Source organism: Acomys minous, assembly GCF_964271855.1.
Source record: "Acomys minous genome assembly, chromosome: 11".
NCBI lineage: Eukaryota > Metazoa > Chordata > Mammalia > Rodentia > Muridae > Acomys > Acomys minous.
Genome location: NC_140492.1, coordinates 10,385,916 through 10,400,490, shown reverse-complemented (window position 1 = coordinate 10,400,490; position 14,575 = coordinate 10,385,916). Strand labels below are relative to the sequence as shown.

General features: G+C 40.5%; 1 protein-coding gene across 7 annotated transcripts in view; it reads right to left on the bottom strand.

Moving 5' to 3' along the window:
- Nucleotides 1–14,575, bottom strand: part of GRIK1 (glutamate ionotropic receptor kainate type subunit 1) — a 363,547-nt gene that overhangs the window by 12,776 nt on the left and 336,196 nt on the right. For 4 of the 7 annotated variants that reach the window (XM_084800825.1, XM_084800826.1, XM_084800827.1 and 1 more), the window contains 2 exons: nucleotides 13,890–14,115; nucleotides 3,345–3,595 (listed from right to left, as the gene is read on the bottom strand). In XM_084800825.1, coding sequence (XP_084656951.1) covers nucleotides 3,345–3,595; nucleotides 13,890–14,115 — 477 coding nt within the window. Of the gene's footprint in view, nucleotides 1–1,353; nucleotides 2,045–3,344; nucleotides 3,596–13,889; nucleotides 14,116–14,575 lie in introns of those variants that run through there. The other 3 variants (XM_084800829.1, XM_084800830.1, XM_084800831.1) reach the window with 3 other exon arrangements.

The following is a 14,575-nucleotide window of genomic DNA, read 5'->3' as shown; positions in this document are numbered from 1 at the left end:
TAGGTAAGCCTTCTCCAGCCGAGCTGTATCCCAAGGCCTCCCAGTGTTAACGTTGGAAGCAAATTGCTTATTCATCTCTGAATTGAAATTAAGGATGGTCTGTGCACAAAGGTAAGTTTTGCTAGTTATTGCCAATCTGAGCTTCCAGTATCATCAATCACTCAGAAAAAAATTTTTTTTAGCTGCTTTGGTATATTAAATAGATTTGGGGAAATAAACTTAAGTAGTTTGTGCATTCTGTGTGTTGAATCAATAAGTCGTGAAGATAAGAGTGATGTGGCCTTTATTCTGCCTGATAATCTGATTCTATTGGTTCTGAAAATGTGACTTCTGATCAGAGATACACAGCAGCCTTTCCCGCTTTAATAACAGAAAATATTAGTGGGGTGCTTTTCAGATGTTTTCATAAGGGTTCATTTATTTAAAGAACGGGCCTGAGAAGGAGCCAGTGCAACAGTCACACTTTCTGACTGCACTTTACTGAGGAACTGTAAGGCTGATTAGAAAGGGTTGTGACTAAAATCCTAGCACCCTCTTGAAGCTAAGCAAGAAGGTTATGTGTCATCACAATTGCCCAGATGCCAAAAACTTCCTTCTCTGGGATGCATTCTAGGGGATCACTTGATATGCCATGAGGTAATCTCCTGGCAGAGAGGAAAGACCAACAAACTGGTCTCATACTGAGAGGAGATGAAAAGAGGAAATGAACTCAGGGCAAACAGCAGAGATTCTCCGTCACACCGAATTAAGCATGCCATTGACTTTCTATGTCACCAAACTGAGTTGGCGTGGGGATTATTCATTTTGGATGCAGGTAGAAAATAAATCTGCAGAGATCTGTAACTAATGCATATGGAAATTCTCTCTGGTGTTTATTTTCTTCACCTTGCCCTTCTGCACAGCACAGTTAGAATGAATTAATAATGATGGTGGGTCCAGGGAAATCTATGTGAATTTGGCAAGGCCCAGAAAGGATGCCTTCAAGAAGAACTCCATTATCTTAAGTGAGTGGGAAGGAAACGCAATAACGTTGTGTGAGAAGATGCTCATCATTGCCCAGAGTGAGTGTGGCTAAGCAGCAAACAGAAGATGGCACGGATTAGTTCATAGTTAGGGCTCTGTGTGGCTCTTCAAGGAAATAACATATGGTTTGAAGTAAAATCAGGTTCTTCGTGGCTCAACACCTACACAGGGCTGCTACCTGCTGTTTGAAAGCCTGATATTGCTGAGTTTCTGTCCAGAAATTAATTTTGACTTTTCACCATATCCCTGAGTGAGGTTCCCATCCCCCTTTGCATTCAAGTTCAACCATTATTCTCTCAGAGACGGTTCCCTGAATTTTGAAGAGCAGAGACACCTTAGAGATTTTAGATAAATAATGCATTTAAAAATCTTGGGACCAATTTAATTAAAAATTAACAGTGTTACAGAATCACTTGTATATGTATTAAAAAGACACGGCTACAGAAAAGTTTAAAACATATAGATCTAGAGGACACTCAAGACAGGAAAAGGTAAAGAGGAGGGAGGAAAATTCACAAAGCAGAGAAAGATAAAAGCAGAGAATTGGCATTTTCCATGCCTTGCCCTGTTGTGTGTCTCAATTTTTGTTTATAAAGAAAGGGTCATTTATTTTTAATGCATAAAAAAGCACAAGATGACAATTTTGGACAGAATCATTTCCACTATATGCATACATCCATGAGTCTATATTCCCCTAATAAATATAGTTCTCATCTGTTCCAGAGCCCTGACCTGGGTGCCTGGAGAAATGTAGGTCCATTTTGCTAATCTAAAGGGAATGGGCTTGCTAGCTACTTATGCTTAGTAGGTACAGGTACAAACAACACTCATTATAAGCAATTCTCCTGGAAACACCTCTTTAAAAACTCAACTATACAGTGTGGACTGAGGACTGTGTCCGAATCCCCTTTTCCTCTCGTAATAGTTTGCCACATTCTACATCTGTAGATAAAGTAGTCCCGGAAGTGGAGTTGGTCGGATGGGTTTGCTTACATTGCAGTCCATAAAAGAAACAAAAAGCCTTGCATGCAAAAGAAATGGAAAAAAAAATTAAAGTGAATAAACAAAAAGCAAGAATGAATGTCTGAATGAAAAATTAAATCAAACGAAGCCAGCAGTTATGAAGTAGCACATTAAAGCATAATATATACAAGCTTTTATTTTTCAAATTAGTAGCATAAAACAAGACACCTCAAGAGCAAATCGACAGTTAAAGCAGATCAGTCCATTCTCCTGTTAATTAAAGACAATTTTCTACAATGAGGCCCAGGACAGGGGCGTTTCATAGTCTCACAGTTGCTTTCTACTTCTGGGGAGGGTTTCCACAAAGAAACAAGGTTATAATGGGCCATACCCCATGTTGGGCACTCAAAACATAGTTTGCACGGAAAGAAAGTGGTTCTAGTATCTGGTTATTAATCAAAACCAGCGTATGATTTGCAGGAGTCTGTGCAAAATGAACGTGGGAAGCCGCATGTTGAAAATTATTAAGAGATATTGGTAGGAGAGCTAATAGCGCTTAGCTTTGAGATTCTAATGGTATCTTTAAATTAAGCTAGTGGATAATATACCACAATGTCCTAGAGCTCTACACTTTATTTATCTTAGTAAGGAATTATTTTAAATCACAGTCAATTGTGGGTTTTCCCTGCAAAGCATCTAAAAGATGTTTCAGGCATGAACATCTTTAAAACTAAAATAGGTACAAATGGCTTGACTATTGAAATTGGCCATCATCCTAGATGCAATTTTAAAATATAAAGTTTCAAATACATTTTATTGCCATTTTGTGTTGCTTATCATACTCGTAGCAAAAATTACACAAATTATCTTTTCACATATTATATTTCAATGTAAGTAAGTGCCCAGTTTAAAAATACTGCTTTGTATTTTTATAGAAATTGTTTTTGCAGGAGTACCCGTGCTCAGAATGTATACTGAAGGGCTGGTAACAGTTCTCACAAGTGTCTTCTGTAATTTTGGACTTATGCCCTCCTTGCCCTTTCTATAGTTTCTATATTAAGAACAAATAACTGTTGAGGAAATTAACTGAGTTTGGAATTTCTGCACTGTCATTCCAAATAGTGCTAATTGGATTTCGTGTACAAGACTTTTCCTTCTGCTCATTAATAAACGATAGAGCTGCAGTGCTGGCAGCACCTGGCAGGGATTCAGTGCTCGTTGCTCTAACTCAGAAATGGCTTTTCTGGGTGTCTAATTCAATAGACTATTACTAAGAGGGAAACTGTCCTTAACGTTCTCACGCTTAAGACAGCACGTTCAAAGTGAAAACTACCCAGCCTTAGAAAGAGACGACTCACCTGCTCAACGTCATTGCTCTTCCGTGATTTGTATATAAATTCTCCAATGGCTACGAACACGGAAAGGACGAGTCCCGCGGCCAGAACAATGAAGATACCCCCAATGTTTTCCACTCCCAGAGCACTGGCTTCTTTACTATCTTCTTCGGGGCAGCCATTCCCCCGCCACCATTTCTCCTTCATCATGTGCAGCTTCCCTTCCTCTTGTAGTTGAAGAATGGCAATTGTAATTTTATCCCGGTAAGGAGAGCCTGAAAGGTGGGGGGTGATTTGGATGTTGGTCACCATAGGGATAAGAAGACATCAAGACATTTCACCATCTTAGTGATAAATACTCTAGACGTGCTGTGAAACCCCGATGAACAAATATAACAGCCCGAGGTGGGAGTGCCCAGTCTTCTATCTTGAAGGCCCTAACTGGTAAGCAAAGGGAGCAGAGACAAGTTGTGGTTTCTCATTCCAAGTAAAGAAACTCTAAGTAGGCGTTCTATGACATTCTTCACCATCTTTCCACGTGTCAAGGGATTTATAGTTTAGACCCTACCTTTTTCTGGCCTTTAAGTGATCTCTTATTGTGGCTGAGTTTTGCCCTTTTTTCTTCTGTTTCCCTATCTCCACTAGAGTTCACTTACAGCCACATTTCTGTCCAAGGGGAGGCCCTAAAATGATGGATGACATTTCTGGTCTTGGGTTATAAATCTTCCCAACATGCTCTGCTTGCTCTCCTTCCCATAATACACTGGAATGAGGAAACACTTTCAAGTCAGTAGTGATAGAGGAGCCACAGAGTAGAAGGAGTCTGGGCTCCAGGGTCACTGCACAAAGCAGATCCTCTGTTTTAACCCTAAGTTAAAGCTATGACAATCAAGGAATTTTCACTGTGTCAGACATTAAAATTTTCAGTTGTTTACAGTGCTTCATCCATAATGATTCATGCATCAGTTAAGATAAAGTATGTTTTAAATAATTCTGAGGTACTATAATCTTCTGTCGCAAGAACTTGGTCACTTTATGGTCTTGTCTTCTGCTAAGACTACTAAAACTTTAATTTATGAGGGGTTGGAAAGTGCCAACATGTACATATAGACATAGTATCTTAATTCTGAAGTCATATGGTAATCAACGGAAAAGAGATATAGCAAGATTCCTCCACTCATTTAGTTCCTGGGATGGCAACATTTTTGATAGCATCTCTCTCCTCAGTAGTAGAAAGCTCCTTTTGCTTACAAAATTTAAAGCCATTCCTGGTGGAGGCAAATTGAAAAGTCAACTATCTTAAAGAAAAGGCAAAAATCTTAATAATAAAGTCAAGACCATTTGTTAAATAGGTTTAAAGACATTCACAATCTGAAGATATGTTTAAGAACCGAGACTCAGAGTCACTTCTCCTGATATCTTCTGTCTCAGTGCTAGTTCTGTGAAAGTGCTCCTGGCTGCCCTCCTTTCCTCACAGATGACTTATGTCCTATGTCATAGCCTAAGATCAATAAGTCAGGTCCAATATTTTGTCATTTATTATTTATTTATTTCCTCATAAGATTTAAAAAAATAATTGCCAACACTCAAAATCTGCCTTAAAGGAGAGTGGAGTGTTTTCGAGGGAGATTACAGCTTGTCGATTCAGAGTATGGATTTTTGGGTGACAAAATGGATTTTGAAAACAAAATAAAAGGTATCAGCTATTTGCTTAAACTTCCCCAGAAAAATGCGCAGAGGCAAAAATTAGCACCGTTAATATCCTCAGAGTGTGCAAGCAAATGAGAGAACCTGGAGTCCTTTGCTTTAAGGTACAGGGGCGTGCTTTGAGGAGCATGAGGACAGCCCTCCTAGGCATGGCTGCACAGTAGTCATAGTGATTCACACAGTGGGTGCTCAATAAATGCTCGCTGCCACTCTCCTCCTGCCTTCAGGCTGCACAAGACCTACCACATTACAGACAGATGGAGAGCCAGTCTCTGCTTAATGTTAGTCTCTAAGGAAGGTAATTTCCAGCCTTCCAGTAACCTGTTTAGGTCTTAACTGCTCTCATTCTCTTGAAGTTTTATTTTAAATTCCCCAGGAGACACATTTCTAGATCCTCTGTCCTGAGAGTCTCGAAGCAGCAGTTTTCAATTTAAGCTTGTGGCTGAGCCAACGTTGCCAACCTTCTATTATGGTAGAGAATCAGGAGACTCTGGGGACTCAGGGCAAGACTAGACATGCCGGAGACCTTTTCACATCTGCATATCTTTTAGCTTATGAGGTCTGATTGACATCAGAAGTGACTTCTTGCAAGTCATTAAAAAAAAAAAAAAGAGTATGTGTACACATGAATCTTCCTGAATAGCAACTGATCTTTTCTGAAGAATAAATTCATCATAAAAGAAACATCTCTCAAATGTTTCCAGCAGCTGTATTCCCTGTGGATGAGTTCGCTCTGAAGCCTACCATCTGTTCCAATTATTCCCTCATTGTTTTTGCTTTAAAAGCATGACAGGTTTATCACCACTGTGAAAAACTCCTGGAGTATCTGTCTTTTTATCTAGGAAGGGGAGATGGAGGCTCTTTAGCATTAGAATTTGTTATAGGTAAAGTTGGCAAAAGAGACTGAGCGAATACGTGTAGGTCCTCCCGGGTAATAGGTACCATGAAGTGTAACTGTAGACAGACTCATCGCAGAGGCTGCCTCATTCACAGGAGGGCAGAAAGCAGTGCTGCATTCATTCAGCAGACTTGCAGAAAGGGTCAGCTCCCGTGATTCCTGCTTCATACCACCACCACGCTGTCAGAAATTTTAGATTTCAAGTATCTGTTCTTTTACAATTTTTTTCAGGGTTAAGTACCAAACCCAGAAAAGAAAAAAAAAAAAAAGAAAAAAAAAACTAAACTAAACAAACAAACAAACAATCAAACAAAAAACCGGACCAAACCCAGGATGCCGCACTTGCAAGTACGGTGAGCACTCTACCACCAAGCTGAATCGTCAACCTCTAAGTATTCCACTCTCTAAAAGGAATGTCAATCAAAATTTGTACGTGCATATGCAGTTGCTCTCAGAGTAATACACATTCTTATTTTCCATCATTTCTGTAGCACAGAACATTTGGTATCATAGAGGGATGCTAAAGAGATAGGGTGGGGTTATCTGGTAGAAGATGAAATGAGAAAGGTTCAGTGTAAGATCATCTAGTTTAAAGGTGGCTGAGATAAGAAACTCTAGCTGTTACACTCAAGAAGACACAGTGTCACAATCAATGCTGGGGCCCCAATTCTGCAAAGATTAAGACAAAGACATCCATTCCTGGTGGGTTCCCCTCCACCCCCAACTTATTCTTTCTTTACTGAACCAACTATGAGGAAACATAAAGAAAATTTGCTCAATTTCTCTCATGCACATTATCTCAAATGAGATGCCCAAGCTGGGTTAGGGAGACAGGACATTGTTTTAAGGCCCAAGAGCTCCATTGGGTCCAGCTAGTTATTGCCTAGTGTTCGTTATGAGCCTCCTGAAGGGCATGCTGGGTGAATGATGTAAGAGATCCTCACTTGGAGAAGATCTGCCAGGAACACGGGCATACTCATCAGGAGAAGTCACTGGAATTAGAAGGCCACCCAGCTCTAGCTCTCTGCCTGCTCTTTCCCTGAGACACTAGCTAGTTTTCTTCTTTGAGTCTGCAAAGTAAGCTTTACTGTTGATCTCTCATATAACTCAGATGCTCTCATTGGTTACGCTCTGTGTCTTTGGGATACAATTTCTCCTTGTTGTTGTGTCACGTGACTTTTGAGATCCTTGAAAGTTTTTTTTATTAATTTATTCAGATTACAACTAAATTCTTAAAAGTGTGCTCCTAATTGTTTATAATTGTCCCCATGTCATCTTGTCTATGAGTCCAGCTGTAAGCTTGTGTCTATGATGTGATATTTATGCTGCATACATGGTTCTGTGTGCCACCTTTAATACATGTTACATGACAAATTCCTTCAAAGGACTTTAATTCAAATTGGCCTAAAATTAATAAATATATGTAAACTTAGTCCATATTCATTTAAACACATTAGACTTAAATAGAAGAAATTAGTCATTTTAAATTGATAAGAAAATTTAAACATCTCCCAAACTGATAATACATTGGCCTATATTATTATTATTATTCTACATTTAAAATATTTTACCTTTTAAAAAAATTTCAAATATTGCTTTCTGGATTTTCATTAAAATATCAGTACTGATCTGCTAGTTACAATATTTTAAAAATTGACTCAAAGATACTTTATATAGTATCAAGATAATTACATTTTCTGCAAAATTTTTCACTACTGAGAGATGGCTTAGCAGCTAAGAGCACAGACTGCTCTTCCAGAGGTCCTGAATTCAATTTCCAGCAACCACATGGTGATTCACAACCATCCATGATGTGATCTGATGCCCTCTTCTAGCCTGTAGGTGTACATGCCGACAGAGCTTTGTATACATAATAAATAAATAAATCTTTAAAAACAAAGACATGTTTACAAAGGAAACTGACTTTAAAAAGTCAGAACTTGAGTGTTATAGCAGCTAAGCTTTAAAGGGCTACTCATTCTTCAAGCCTGGTGAAGTGCATTTTCTGGGTTTTCAACAAGGGTGCTCATGCTCGGATGTTAGATCCAATAAAGGCTGTCTTACTTAGGTTTCTATTGTTATGATAAACATCACAACCCAAAACAATCTGGCAAGGAAGGACGTGGTTTACTTAATCTTGCAGCTTAAGGCCTGTCACTGAAGGAAGTAGGTACCTGGAAGCAGGAAATGCTTCCGTAGAAGGGCACTGTTTACTGGTTTGCTCCTCATGGCTTGCTCAGCCTGATTTCTCGTGCCACTCAGGACCACCAGTCTAGGGGTGTGGTACCTCTCACAGTGGCCTGTGCCCTCCCACACCAATAATTAATTAAGAAAATACCATTCAGTCTTACCTATAGGCTAGTCTGATAAAGGCATCTTCTTAACTGAGGTTCCATTTTCTAAGGTGACCTTAGCTTGTGTCACACTGACAAAAATAGTAGTCATCACAAGGATAAATGGGATAGAAGGACAGAAAATACTCTGTTGCAACACCTCTAAAAGGGTCCTACATTTTGGTAAGTCACCCAATCTCTTGATCAGAGAGGCCATGGAGACTCTCACATGTTGAAGTCTAGCCACTTTGCATCCTTTGAAGAGAAAGGTCAGCCCAAGCCAGGCTCTAGTGCCTCCTAAGGAAGCAGTGTGGCCAGCATGACCTTGTCCTATCCTGGTACATGACATTCCTGGTAGAGGAAAACTAAAGAAGTCAACACGCTCTTCCTTTATTGCTAACAGAACCCCAAAAAGAAGCTTAACAGACCATAACAAAAAAGAGGTTCATTTGTTACCACCTACATGGGTCTAAACATGCAGTGGGAAAGTATAACCAAAGAGTAAATGAATCATATTATATGCCAAATTTAGTAATACCATAAGTACTATCATTCTGACCCTGTTCTGCCAGGACACCTGTATGTTTCTAAAAACATACAAAGGTAGTCAGTCAAATAACAAGCTTTACCTGATTAAAGAGGACACCTAGATAATCACTGGGCACCTGTACACCAATTGACCACATCTAAATATATCTTTTATCTTGATTATCTCTTTCCTCATGTGTCTCCATAACACAATAGGCTTTCACCTTTCTCTCTCTCTCTCTCTCTCTCTCTCTCTCTCTCTCTCTCTCTCTCTCTCTCTTTCTCTCTCTGTGTGTGTGTGTGACTAGCTTATTGCTCAGTTTTTGTTTTTGCTTCATTTTGTCTATAGGTTAGCTTAATTCTTAACTTGACATTACCTGGAATCACCCAGGAAGGGATGCACAGTGATGGGTTTCGTACATTGGGTTGGCCTGTGGGCATATCTGTGAGGGAGTGTTGTTATAATTAAGTTAATGCTATGGGAAGACCCCGACCACTATCAGCATCATCATCCCTAAGCAGGGGCCTCTAACTGTATTGAGAAGGGAGAAACCCAGCTGAACACAAGCAAGCAAGTAAACATGTCTGCATTCACTCCTCTCTGCTCTTGAATGTGGATGTGATGAGGTGCCTTCAGCTATCACTACTGTGATTTCCCGGTGAGAATGGACCATAGCATGCATGGTAATTGGGACAAGCCCCTCTCTGCCCTAAGTTGCTTTTCGTCAGTGTATTTTATTGTTTCAGCAACAGAAATGAAACCAGAACACTGCCCAAAGACTATTCATAAGCCTCACTAATCAAATAGATAAATTGGCCCAAAGCTTTAAAAATAATATTGCAATACTTATTTTCACATGCAACAGCTCTGCTGAGCCCTCGGTTTGCTGATTACTGTGTAAGATGGAACTTGTGTTATGTGTGCTGAAGGAAGAGGCTGCTTTATGTAACAAATGCAGACAAGTTCAATGAAGTCGAAGTATTATCCATCATAATAGTGATTTCCAGGAGCCGCTGTCCCAAGGAGGGCTTGCTTAACTTGTGAGATCTTTTAAAAGCAGTGGCTGGTCTTGGTTTTCTTGATTGCATACCTTTCTGGGACCTCTTGTAGCCACATGCTTACATTTTCCATTTAGTCTCTGAGTTCTAACTTGCTCATCAAGTTTGAATCTTCTGGAGTTTCACCATTTGAAGATGCTTCTACAAGATTTTAAGCCCTGCCAGCCATAACTCGGCTTCCAGTAGGCTCTTTGGACCAGGCAACAAGGACCCTCTACCCAACCCACTCTTTTTTTTTAAAACTACTCTTATGTAGGTTTTATTTTGTTTTGTTTATTTGTTTTGTCGTGGCATTCTCTGAAATATCAGCCAGAATAGTGGATAATGGGTCAGACCACTTCTTTGTCCCTGCTCAGCTCAAAGCAGCTACAAGAAGAGGCATCTAACAAATCTACAAAGAGCCTGGTGGCTCTTTCTGGGGACAAAGTGGAAGTAAGGTTGTTAACAATAGCTGGTCAAAAATGCAGAGAACAAATCACTCTGATATCCACGGTATGCGCTATCCCTAACTGATATATCTACAATACAAGTCCTGCACGCAAGTCTCAGGAAACATTGTGAAGACGGGGGCAGAGATTGTAGGAGCCAGAGGACAGGGATTTCTGCTGTAAATTTGTGCCATCTATTTATGATAAGAAAGCTGCACCTCTGAAGTCCCAAAAATGTCTGCCGGAACAAGACTTGAAAAGCTCCAGCACCAGCGTGATACTCCTGTGTAGAGGTGGACATCTGGTGGATTTCCCTCTAGGTTAAGTGCTGCAAGCAATTAACAACGGCTTGGAGAGGGGAAATTACATCCTCCAGGGATGAGCTCCCATTTGTTATTTTTTTATTTTTTATTTATTATTTTTTTAAATTAATTTATTCTTGTTACATCTCAATGGTTATCCCATCCCTTGTATCCTCCCCTTCTTCCCTCCCTCCCATTTCCCCCTTATTCCCCTCCCCTATGACTGTTCCTGAGGGGGATTACCTCCCCCTGTATATGCTCATAGGGTATCAAGTCTCTTCTCGGTAACCTGCTGTCCTTCCTCTGAGTGCCACCAGGTCTCCCCCTCTAGGGGACATGGTCAAATGTGAGGCACCAGAGTATGTGAGAAAGTCATATCCCACTCTCCACTCAACTGTGGAGACTGTTCTGACCATTGGCTAGATCTGGGTAGGGGTTTAAAGTTTACCGCCTATATTGTCCTTGGCTGGTGCCTTAATTTGAGCAGGACTCCTGGGCCCAAATCTGCCTATCATAATGTTCTACTTGTAGGTTTCTAGGACCCTCTGGATCCTTCTACTTTGCTATTCTCCCATGCTTCTCTCATCCAGAGTCTCAATGGGATGTCCTCTCCTCTGTCCCAGTTTCCTGGTAAGTGAAGGCTTTCATGGGATATGCCCCTTGGGCTAGTATGCAGATATAAGTGAGTATATACCATTTGAGTCTTTCTGCTTCTGGCTTATCTCACTCATTATGATCATTTCTAGCTCAATCCATTTGTCCACAAATTTTGGGAATTCCTTGTTTTTAATAGCTGAGTAGTATTACATAGTGTATATGTACCACAGTTTCTTTATCCATTCTTCTACTGAGGGACACTTAGGCTGTTTCCATGATCTGGCTATTATGAATAAGGCTGCTATGAACATGGTTGAGCAAATTTTCTTGTGTGCTGGTGAGCTCCCATTTGTAATACAGTAATCCAACCATAGAAACATACATGCCAGTAAAACTGAATGTGCTCAACAGGCCATGTTTATGTTTCCTCATTTATATGTATATGTAATAGCAATGGTTAAAGAATAAGAGGTGGTGAATTTGAGGGGAGACACACATGGAAGAGGAGGAAGAAGAAAGAGAGAGACAGACAGACAGAGACAGAGAGACAGACAGACAGACAGACAGACACACACACACACACACACAGACAGAGACAGAGACAGAGAGACAGAGAGACAGACAGAGACAGACAGACACAGAGACAGAGACAGACAGAGACAGACAGACACACAGACACACAGAGAGAGACAGAGAGAGAGAGAGAGACAGAGACAGACAGACACACAGACACACAGAGAGAGACAGAGAGAGAGAGAGAGACAGAGACAGAGAGACAGACAGAGAAAGACAGACACACAGACACACACACACAGAGAGAGAGAGAGAGAGAGAGAGAGGGGGGGGGGAGGGAGAGAGAGAGACCAGAAAATGGAGCCAGTCTCCTGTTACAGATCTTCACAAGCATGGTTGGGGATCCCAGATTGTTCACGGAATGCTGTAACCTTACTCTCCAGAGCTGCCATCTTCAACCTTTTAACCAGACCCTTTAGGCACCATTACTCTTATTTGAATGGCGGGAAATACGCAACTAGAGATTAGATACACTGCAGCCTACACGAACTTCCCAGAACTGTGCACTGGGTAGTTTTCCTTTGGATGGCTCAAACTAAGCACAGAAAATTGTACATGCTCAGCCTAAGTGTAAAAATAGATTTCCTGAATGGAGACCGACAGCAGCCCATTGCCGTACACTTCTATACTAGTTACCACTCAGACTGGTAGCCTTCTGAAGTGTACTCAAGTCACTTATTCTGAGTACCCTCAAGCATACACAGTAAACTGTTCTTACACACGAGCTGACAGAGGGCCAAGAAGGTCATTACAGTTTCCCTAAGTGTAATTGTTCTTCCAAAGAGATAGAGCATAGCAGTGATAATAAAGTTAGTTTCTCATAGGATATGTTAATATTTCTAATGAATAAATAGTGGGGAGCCAAACTGGGTATGAAATTGAAGCTCTTTATTTGATTAATTAATATGATGAGTGTTGTTGAATATAGGTTGAATGCAGGTCTTAAAATAAATTTAATCAGCTGTCAAATGATTAGTAATAGGAAAATTATGACTTTGCTTTTTGTTGGGAAAATGAAACGTCTAGACACACCTGTTCTTAAAGGGCTATGGCTCTGCAGCTGACTGATGGGAATGCCCTCTTTAGACAAGCCATGGTCTCTAACAGTCTGCAGCTGACAGAATCCCTGATACCACTCAAGCAAAGCAAACCAGCTCCACTCACGAGGTTTCTGTAAGCACTAAAGTTTATGACCCTTGCCTGATATTGACAGTCACACTGCCTAATCCCTGTCAAACATGGCAGCAAAATGCACACAAATAAATCAAGTTTACCTTGGGCGCTTATTTATCTGGCTTAGCTGTCACAACATTCCTTCCTACTGGGATTAGCCTGCAGTCTGAGATGGCCCTAGTTCTCCCCATTGGATTACCAAAGCACTTGAGAGGAGCCCCTGGCTTTATGACAGAATCTTATAAGTACAGTTTTCTATAGAGTGAGACAATAGGAAGGAGCTTTCTATGAGGGAAGTCCAGTAATTGTCCCCTGAACATAGACACCTTGGTTATCTATTGCTATTACTGTCCCAGGAAAGCGTAGTATATGGGTATGTAGTCTTTTCAGGCAATGGGGACTTGAGGAAGCACTGTGCTACTGAACTGAACACATAGAAATATCTAGATGCTTGGGAGAGCTATTGTTTCACTTTAGTTTATTCTTTGAGAAAACTTTACATTTTAATTTCTGCCCCTTTCTTTGGATAGATATGGTATTATTTTCTCATTTACTGAGATGCAGCAATAGTCCTCTACATGCCGAATTAATTTTCATCTCTATGTAGAAGTAATTTCCTTATATCCTAATATAACTGAAGGCATAAAGACTAGATATGTAAGATATTAAAAAACTAATGTATGAAGACTAATTAGGAAAATATGCTCTTTAAAACATTGATCGTAAAAATAAAATCCATACAAATCTTAAATAGTTACATTGTGCTAAGATATAAAATAAATAATAACTGAAAATTTATTAGTTTAAGTATCAGAGATTGCTCCATTTAAACCATTTTTTAAACCATATTTTTAAAAATGGACATTTCTCTTTCTTGCTAGTCTGCTAAAGACATTGTATTTCTCAGTATGTTGCATACTTATAATCAACATCACCCAAAATAGCTTTGGCTTGTGCCTTGCCCCTCTTACCGATAGGCGTTCCCACTCCATAACCTTTGGAGTCTATGAGGCCCCCAATCTGAGTGAGGTTGCAGTTCCTTTGCGTCACATACTCGATGCTGGTGGACTCCATCAGCAGGGCGTAGTCAGTGGTGAGCACCCTTTGGATCCCCTCATCGCTGTTTTTAACCAGGGCGCTCTGCTGTCTACTGCTCATGAAAGCCCACATTTTCTCATATGTGGATATCTTTGATTTCTGCAGAGAGAGAGAGAAAAAAAGCACACCCACCAGCAGAAAGTGCTGAAAACACTTGGCCTAAGGCTGTTCACCATCCTAGTGGGTCAAATCATAAAGGACAAATTCTTTCCCGGTAGGCGGGAAACTGGATAGACGACATCAGGACGTCAGTGCTACATGTAGCTGACCTCAGCTGAGAACCTGGAGATCTTTGGATCACTATGGAAGGGAAGGGCATGCTGACAGATGGAAGTCATGGATCAAGGTCCTCTTCTTGCTTTCGATTAGGGAAGGAAGGCCATGAGCATCAGTAACAGTACTTGTCTAACGAACTGTTGACATTTGAGCGCAGTGCTTCACCTTCCACTGGGCCAATCAGAAACATTCTCCTTCCAGGACTCTACTCATTTACCGTACTTCGTTTCCTTCACTGGACAGTGGTTGCTCTGTTGTCTCCAGGCATGGAAGCTGCAGTGCC